General features: G+C 32.8%; 1 protein-coding gene across 1 annotated transcript; it reads right to left on the bottom strand.

The window, feature by feature from the left end:
* Window positions 1-6,681: 6,681 nt before the first annotated feature.
* On the bottom strand, window positions 6,682-7,947 carry LOC101500322 (F-box/LRR-repeat protein 25-like). Its single transcript, XM_012720166.3, has 2 exons — window positions 6,982-7,947; window positions 6,682-6,849 (listed from the first exon to the last, which is right to left on the bottom strand). Exons 1-2 carry the CDS (start codon window positions 7,945-7,947, stop codon window positions 6,682-6,684), a joined length of 1,134 nt encoding a protein of 377 aa, XP_012575620.1.
* Between the last annotated feature and the right edge of the window lie 1,270 nt (window positions 7,948-9,217).

Here is a 9,217-nt window from a genome sequence, read left to right as displayed (position 1 = left end):
AAAAAATAAAATAAGGAGGTCTTTTACAACACTTTTTCAAAAAAAACGTTGTAGTATGGTTTTATATATAACATGCAAAAGGGTCACATAGCGCTTTCACATAATAAAACAAAGAAGCTTTTTAAAGCGCTCTGTGGAAAAGCTCTGTAAAAGGCTTTTTTAAAAATAAAATAGGTCTTTTACAGCGCTTTTTCAGAAAAACGTTGTAGTAGGGTTTTATATATAACAGTAAACCGCTTCAGTTTCCCCTTCATTACGTAAACTTCATATACGCTTGTTTCCTCCTCCTCTTCATTCTCCTTCTCATTGCGAACCCTACGAACAATATTGCATTGTTACTAACCCTTATTACGTAAACTTCATACGCTTGTTTCCTCTTCATTCTCCATTACGAACCATCTTTTTTCTGCGAACCCTACTCTCCATTATGTAAACTTCATACGCTCGTTTCTGTGAACCCTACTCTCCTACGAACCGTTCGTATTTCTGCGTTGTTCTTCTTTGTTCGTATTTATGCGTCGTAACCCTACTGGTCTTCTGTTTTTCAGGTATTGTATTTATTAATTTTTTGTTGTCACTAAAATGCATGTTGAACTTATACTACTACGTACTTAGACTACTGCATGTTGAACTTGTTGAAGTTATACCGAACTGCATGTTGAACTTGTTGCAGATAAATGGATACCAACAAGGATTTAGATCGTCAAAATGAGGAAGTTGTCAACCCTAAGACTTATGAAAATGAAGTCAAACATGGTGCAACCATCATGCAAAATGTCATAAAAGCAAGGAGTAGTGGCATAAAATTTGAGGTATACTATACTTTGTTTGCTGTTTATTTTTTATCTTTTTTGAAAGCATGTACTTACTATATGAGTTTATTAGGTTGGATGGAATAAGAGTGGTCAGCCAATTGACCCCAATAGTTCCATGTTTGTAAGTTATATTGGGGCTGTTATTCGTCAGAATATCCCCATCACAATTGACGATTGGAAAGATAAGAGGTTGAAGGATGCGAAAAATATACTGTTGGCTGATATACAAGTAACTTTTTTGATCCACTTTTTTGTTACTTATAATTTTTTTTCCATTTAAATACTTTACTCAAACTATATCTTTATTTCGTTTGCAGACTGCTTTTGCTGTTGATGAGGTGAGAAAGGCTTACGTGTTGAGAGTTGCCGGGAAAATACACCGGGGTTTAAGATCTCACCTCTCAAATTGCTATCTAAAAGATCGTGAAGGAAATATGAATGTTGAAGCTCCAAAAATCTATAAACATTATATATCAAATGAAGAATGGAGCGCATTTGTAGCAAAACGTTCAGACCTCGCGTTTGTCGTAAGTGATTAATTTACTAGCATTTGTATTTTATTATTCATATTCATAGCGTATTTTAAATTTTTACACGATTGTTATTTTTTTTATATAGAATATAAGTAAGACAAATCATGAGAGGGCAAAAAATCCGACGCAGCCATACAAAAAATCTTGTATGGGATATGCACGTCTAGAGCAAAAGCTTGTAAGTAATTAAACATCACTTTTATATAATGTGGTACATTATAAACTATAGTTGCTAACTAATATTTTGTTTATGATCTTAACGAATAGCTACAAGACGCCCAATCCGACCAACCGTTGGGTCGTCATATCTTGTGGAATGAAGCTCGTGTAAATAAATATGGAGTGGTTGATAACGAAAATGTTCAAAAAGTAATAGAACTTTGTGTAAGTATATTATCACTTTAATATTTTTTAATATTGTATTTTAAAAATGATATTGAACTTATCTTTTTAATCCTACGTGTATGTTAGGAGAATCTCGAACAAAGTTCAGAAAATCAAGCGGACAACAAAGCTAGTTGCAGGGACATTCTCGGTAAAGTGTTTAATGTTCCTGAATATTATGGTCGGGTGAGGGGGAAAGGATTTGGTGTAACTCCTAAAAGCTATTTTTCATAAGAGAAGCACCAAAATCCATCTAATGAGGAGGTATTAGAGAAGCTCAAATTCCTATCAGAGCAAGTGGCACTCTTGGTGAAGACAAATAAAGACAAGCAACTTCCAGATCAGCTCCAACATGAAATACAAATGGAGAGTGAAAACGCGAGTTGCAACGTTGGTCTCAAAAGTCTTCCTGAGGTAATTAATTACTTAATAAAATAAGCAATTCATTCAACCTAATTGTTTCACACACTTATGTATTAACCATTGATTTAGGGTGTCACTCCTTGCGTGCTGTACTTATCCTCCCTTACTCATCGCAAGGTCGGAAAAGGAACATTGTACAATACTTTGGGAGAAGTATTGCACAATACACTGATCCCTGCGGGCCATGTCAAAGTATCACTAGTTATTGCTTTGGAACCAAATGCATCGTTGCCTATACCGGACAACGATGCATATATGAATTATTTGGGCGAAGCAATTGATAGTTACATGCATGGCCCATACATCTTGTTGCCCTTGATAAGGTGTGTTTAATTCATTGAAATGTATGTTTAATTGATATGTATATTTAATTGCACGATATATGATTATGATTGATTATATTTAATTGCTGATTTTTTTCCGCTGTTAACTTTAATTTCACATTTATTTAGATTCAGACAATGTCTAGAGGGAATGATAAGAAGATTCCCATACGCCGGAAAATGTTTGTCACATTTATTCTGTAAGGTTTGTCATTTTTTCAGATTCAATAAACTAAAAAACTAATTAACCTCATTTTTTGAGATTCAATCCAATAAACCACCCGCACAGCAAACCAGCTGCCAGAATAAACCAGCTGCCGCACCATAACTGTATGTTTGTGGTAAAAACAAAGCTGGCAAAGTTGCAGCTCAAAAACTGGATCGGGGAAAATTAGTTGCTGCTCCTAAAATAAGTCAGTCATGCCTTGCTCGATATGGGTCGTGTCTTGACGTACAGGTAAAAACGAATTGGGGAAGCAACAATGATTCACGCATCATAAGCATGGATAGAGCTATATTCGGGGATAAGTATGAAGAACTACTTGAAAAAGAGCACATGTACGAACTTCTCAACCATAAGGAGCTGAGTGCTACTGTCATAAGCTTATACATTAGGTAAAAATTACTTTTAATTGAATTTATTGGTAATTAATTTAATTTATTGGTAATTAATCTAATTTGAAATTTTCATTGAAGGTTTTTGTATGAGAAGTTGGTGTGCACACGCAGATTGTCAAATAGATTTTCATTCTTGTCTCTGCATAAGCTTTCGATGTTTGATCCCCCTATTGGTAAAGAAGGATAAGTTGTTCCTTGCACCATATAATTCAGGGTACGTAATTATATATTCTTGGCTTAATTGCACTTTTGTTCCCCCTATTTTAGGTGAATCGGAAAAGTAGTCCTCCTATTTTGTTTCTCCCCAGTTTTGGTCCCCAAACAGAATTTGAGTCCAAATCATGATGAGTTGTCATTTTTTTAATGACGTGTCAAAAAATAGTGACGTGGCAGACGCCTATGTGGATTAAAGTTATTAATATATTATTTTAAATTAAAAAATACAATTTATATTTTTAAAAACTATTATTATATTTTAAAAAAGTTGCCAAAATTAAGTAAAAAAATCAAAATCAGCCCCAATTCAACCTCAATTCAGCCCCAATTCAAAATGAACCATAAGAACCAATTCAGCCCCAATTCAAAATCAAAATCAGCCTCAATTCAGCCCCAATTTGTGAACCCTAAAATCAAAATCAAAATCAGCCCCAATTCAACGGAAGCATTTTGTGAACCCTTTTCATCAAAATCGACCACTTCCCTTTTCATCATCATCCGATTTCATCTTCTTCTTCATTGTTGTTCATCCTCTTCTTCATCTTTGTTTTTCTTCTTCATCGTTCGTATTCTTCATCTGGTACTATATTAGTATGGTTCAGTTTCGATACTATATTGGTATGGTTCTGTTGTTTTGGTTCAGTTAGGTTATGGCTGTGTTTTTAACATGCTCTTCTGGTTCTGTTTTTCACATGATGATTATGTTTTTGAGAAGAAGAACCCATATGAAGAATACAAAAGATGGAGAAGAAAAACGAAGATGAATAATAGGATAGAGAAAAAGAGGAAGAAAAAGAGGAAGAAACGGGAAAATGAAGAAGAAAAAGATAAAAACCAATGATGATGAACAAGTGGTTGATTTTTAGTTTTAGGGTTCACATGCTTTGCTGATTTTAGGGTTCACTTGGGGCTGATGTGTTGAATTGGGGCTGATATTTTATTTTAATTTTGACTTTTCTTTTAAAATTTAGAACAATATAATAACAAGTTTTCTATACATAAATTGTATTTTTTAGTTTGGAATAATATAATAATGACTTTTAATTCACATAGACGTCTGCCACGTCACCATTTTTTTGACATGTCATTAAAAAATGACAACTCATCATGATTTGGACTCAAATTCTGTTTGGGGGACCAAAACTGGGGAGAAACAAAATAGGAGGACTACTTTCGTGATTCACTTAAAATAAGGGGACCAAAAGTGCAATTAAGCCTATATTCTTTATTTATATCCTTTTTAATTTATGAGATCTTAATTTATTAGTTGTGTAAACAAAATTGGCAACCAAATTTTTGTTGTTGTAGGGCACATTGGATGCTATTTGCAATCAATGTGACCTCTGAAGTTATATACTATTTAGATTCCTTGGACGACAATTACAACAATCACTCCGATATAAAGACTATGTTCGACACGTAAGTAATATTCATTTATTTCTTACACACACACACACACACACACACACACACACACACATATATATATATATATACACACACACACACACACACACACACACACACACACACACACACACACACACACACACACACACACACACACACACACACACACACACACACACACACACACACACACACACACACACACACACACACACACACACACACACACACACACACACACACACACACACACACACAATATATATATATATAAATAATGTGTTTGTTAATGCTATAATAATCACATTTATTTATTCGATATTGCTTTACAAGTTTTTCGAGCTCAAAAAGGTGCTACAACGTCGAAGCAAAAGACAAATAACATCACATGGATTCCAATAAAGGTTTGAAATATATGCCTTTAAAATTTAATTTACAATCAATGCACAAATATTTATTGACTTATATGTTTTATTTTATAGTGCTCTCGTCAAACTAACAACATCGACTGTGGGTACTATTGCGATTCATGAAGGAGATTGTTGATATGAATCAAACTATAATCCCAGAAACGGTACAGTATTTTCATTATTTGATTTTCATATATGAATTATGTATATATTTGATTCTAACTTATTTATGTTCAATTTTTATATCGCACAATACTTTGACAATTCCAGTCCAACATACTCTAAAAGAGATCTAATTGAAATAAAGGAAGACTGGTGTCAGTATGTGATTGAAAGGAAAATTATTTGATTTGCTGGGAAATGGCATGCTGGAAGGGATAGTTATATGAATATATGGTAGTTCTGTTATGTGTAGTTCTGATAGTTATATGTATATGAATAGGGCACATTTGTAAAGTTGTGAATATGTAGTTATATGAATATGTATATAGTTCTGTGATGTTGTCAATATGTGAATATGTATATGAATATGTTGTGAACTGATTGTGTAAATATGTAAAGTTAAATTATAAAGTTATATAGTTCTGTTTTGTTATGTACTGATTGTGAAATGATTGTGTGAACAGATTGTGAACTGATTCTGGATGAAAATGATTTTCGAAAAAAAAATTAAAAGACAGCGCTTTCTAAAAAAATGCCATAAAAAACCAAAAAACGCTTTTTAAAAATTCCATTTACAGCGTTTTTTAATAAAACTAAAATAAGAATGCACCTTTTACAACGCTTTTTCAAAAAAGCGCTGTAATAGGTGCATAATAATGCATCTATTGTGTGCACCTATTACAGCGCTTATTGTTTGCACCTATTACATCGCTTTTTCCAAAAAACGCTGTAAAACGAGTATAACAAGCGCGCAATATATTTACCTATTTTATAGTGTTGTTGTATTTTTTTACAATGCTAGATACTACGACACTTTTTTTTTTTTAAAACGCTGTAAATGGCTTAAAAAAAGCACTGTAAAATGCGTTTTTAAAATGCATTTTTTCGCGTAGTGGTTACTGTGCAAACATAATTCAGGTTTCAATTCAAAAAGTAAAACTTGTATTAACTTCCCCACGAATTCGAATTATGAGCCTTATATGAAATAAAACAAGTAGATCATTTTCATTTTACAGACAAGCATGCATCAAGAAAAAAGGAATTCAATCCTTATGTTCACATCTTTAGAAATTTAGAGACAGTATGTTGCACATCAACCAAAAAATCAAAACAGATACCCAATAAAAAAGAAACAAGAAGCAAGAAACTAGTGAGACTATTCCATAAATCATCCACGTAGCATTTTATCAAACAGGTGTAAGTAAATAAAAATAAGGAGCTAGTCATATAATCAACGTTCTATCAAACCAACAAAGGGTACTCAAGGGAAGTGAAATAAATAAAATAAAACTATATTGTTAAGGCTAGACCCAATCATATTAGTATTCAAGTGAAATTTGTTTCTCTACCCAAATGTTTTGTTTAAAAAGTCGAATACAGGTTTACCTTAATCACTGTCTAGTATGATGTCAATTTCTGCTGCTGGTGAATTTTGAATCAAAAAGTTGACTACTCCATCAGTTATAAACGACGGGTCTGCTTTTACTTTTAGTGACTTCAAGTTATATAAAGAAGAAAATTCAACCTTCAATAAATCAGGATTTAAGGAGAGAACCTAATCAATGAGTGTTGACTGTGAATCAGGATCAAATAAATGCAAAATCATATTCTGTTAACAAAAATTAGAACTATGTAAAAATAAAAATAAAAAGCAGCATACTAAGAGTATTTAAGAAACATTCAATACCTCAAGAGTAGTTAAAGAAACTGTCAATGATTCAACATTAGCAAGCTCAATCAGCCAATTGTGTAGAACACATGAAGTCTTCACAGAATTCAACAAACATTCTTTATTTTTTGTTACCATAGACTTCAACACACTTACTACATCAATATTTGCATGTTTGATAGAAGAGAGACCGTTGTTGCGTAGACAGAGTCTTTGAAAAGGAATACCTCTAAAATCAAATTTAAAAAGACTTGGTGCAAATAGTTCGATTCCAAAAAAGGTATCAGGATCATAACCATACATTACTATAGTCAAATTGACAAGTGCCATACTTGATATGCAAAGATTTTGTGCATCCAAAACTTCACACCACTTAATGCTCAAACTATCCAACCTTTTTAGCGCTGAAAAGGGCTCAACGCGACCATCATCGCCAACACAAAAGGCAAAGGACCGTAGAGACAAGGTGGTTAATACGGGCAAATACAAATAATTAGGAAATAATGGTCTCATATGATTCGGAAGAGGATCAAGAGAAACGTTAACGGACGTTAAAGTTTGACATGAAAAAAAAGACGGTAGAAAGGGTTTAATATTGGATTTGAACATCAAAGTGACACGTAATCGTTGGACATTGTGTGAAACTGCATATTTTATAATTCTTTTGAGTAGACGAATCTCTACGATTCCATAGTGATGAAAATCGAGTGCGTGGAGTGCGGTGGAGTTATCGCGAAGAGACAAAATTCGAGAGACAAATTTGTTGAAAACCTTTACATACTTAAAGTGTGAGGAGTGTATTGTTAGGGTGGGAAGATGTTTCCAGAGATGGTTCCATCTTTTGGAGAGTATGCAAGTTTGAAGTGCGTCTTTGGTGGTCAAAAAGGATAATATGTGAAGTAAAACGCAATCGGGTAAATCACTAAGCAGGTCTATGTTGTTTTCAGCATGATTGTTATGTAAAAGCGGTAGTCCTCTCTTCATTATTTATTTACGTTGAAACTAGACAGAGTGGTTGTGTGTTTATTTGGGATGGGAAACTCAAATGTAAGGCAGAATGAATGATGAGTTATGTTATGGGAAAAATTGAATTGAAACAATTATTAGAAGAAAAGAGAGAAGTGTACCTCGCTATTGAGTTGTGAGTAAATAGATGCGTTGAATGTGTAACTGTTTCTGTGTGGAACGGAAGTTACGGAACGGCCAATCTAGATCACAAGCTCCGCTCCTATTTTTATGTTTTTTGACAAGAGCTTCGCTCCTTTTTTGTCCTGAAAAAATGGCTTTCTATTACCAAGGAATAATAAAGAGCTTATTTTCAGCCCATGTTTCTTATACTTTCGGAAAAATGTGTGTGATATTTAAAAGCAAGACTTATCAAGTCAATTTAAAGTCTATTACCGACCAAATAGATATCTAGCTCTTTTTAAAAGTTATGACAATTGCAGTTTCGATCAGTTTTGCATGAAAAACATATATTTAAGTTTTGAGCAAAATAACCTCCAAAAGCATTACTATCTCTAAACACAACTTTTTGTCTTCTCTAAATATATAAACAATAAACATATTTTTAGTCATCTCAACACTGATCAACTATATATTTCTTAACCTTCCGAGAAAAATGTTTTGATTTTTAAAAGCAAGAGTTATCAATTTAGAGTCTTGTTTTCGACCAAATAGAAATTCAATTCTTTTTAAAAGCTATCTCAACTGCATAAGAAGTGGAGATTTTAAGTTTTAAGCAAAATAACATGCAACAACATTAGTATCTCTAAATATGGCACACTCATATTTTTAGTCATCTCAACACAGTTCAACCACTTGTTTCTTAATCTCCAATGTACAGTGTCGTGATTTTGAAAAGCAACAGTTACCAATTTAGAGTCTATTTCCAACCAAATAGATATTCAATCCTTTTTAAAAGTTATCTCAATTGCATGCATATCCCCAATGATTAGTGGTTGATCTTGACATAAAATAGATTATATATAAATTATTTCCAACTAGTCTCATATGTTTGATTTTAGTGTAGTCGTAATTTTAAATTTTAGATGTATTAAAAGTATCTGGTTCGAATTCAAGTATTTACAATTTTGTCAACAGTTATATATATCATATATTACGGATAAATATTATTATAGCTATACCTATTTTTACCGAAGAAAATAGGTATTAAAAGTACCCAGTTCGAATGCAATGATTTTTGCATGAAAATAGTGGAGATGTTTAAGTTTTGAGCAAAACAACCAACTAC

The sequence above is a fragment of the Cicer arietinum genome, chromosome 5 (genome assembly GCF_000331145.2).
Source record: "Cicer arietinum cultivar CDC Frontier isolate Library 1 chromosome 5, Cicar.CDCFrontier_v2.0, whole genome shotgun sequence".
NCBI classification, from domain to species: Eukaryota; Viridiplantae; Streptophyta; class Magnoliopsida; order Fabales; family Fabaceae; genus Cicer; species Cicer arietinum.
The sequence above is the reverse complement of the archived record's forward strand: the minus strand, read 5'-3'. Positions and strand labels throughout refer to the sequence as shown.

What these genes read in the sequence shown, in the direction of transcription:
- LOC101500322 (XM_012720166.3), bottom strand. Translation starts at nt 7,947, where the DNA reads ATGAAGAGAGGACTACCGCTTTTACATAACAATCATGCTGAAAACAAC. An exon ending in TTTCTTTAACTACTCTTGAG is followed by an intron (nt 6,850 to 6,981) that starts GTATTGAATGTT and finishes CTCATTGATTAG; the next exon opens with GTTCTCTCCTTAAATCCTGA.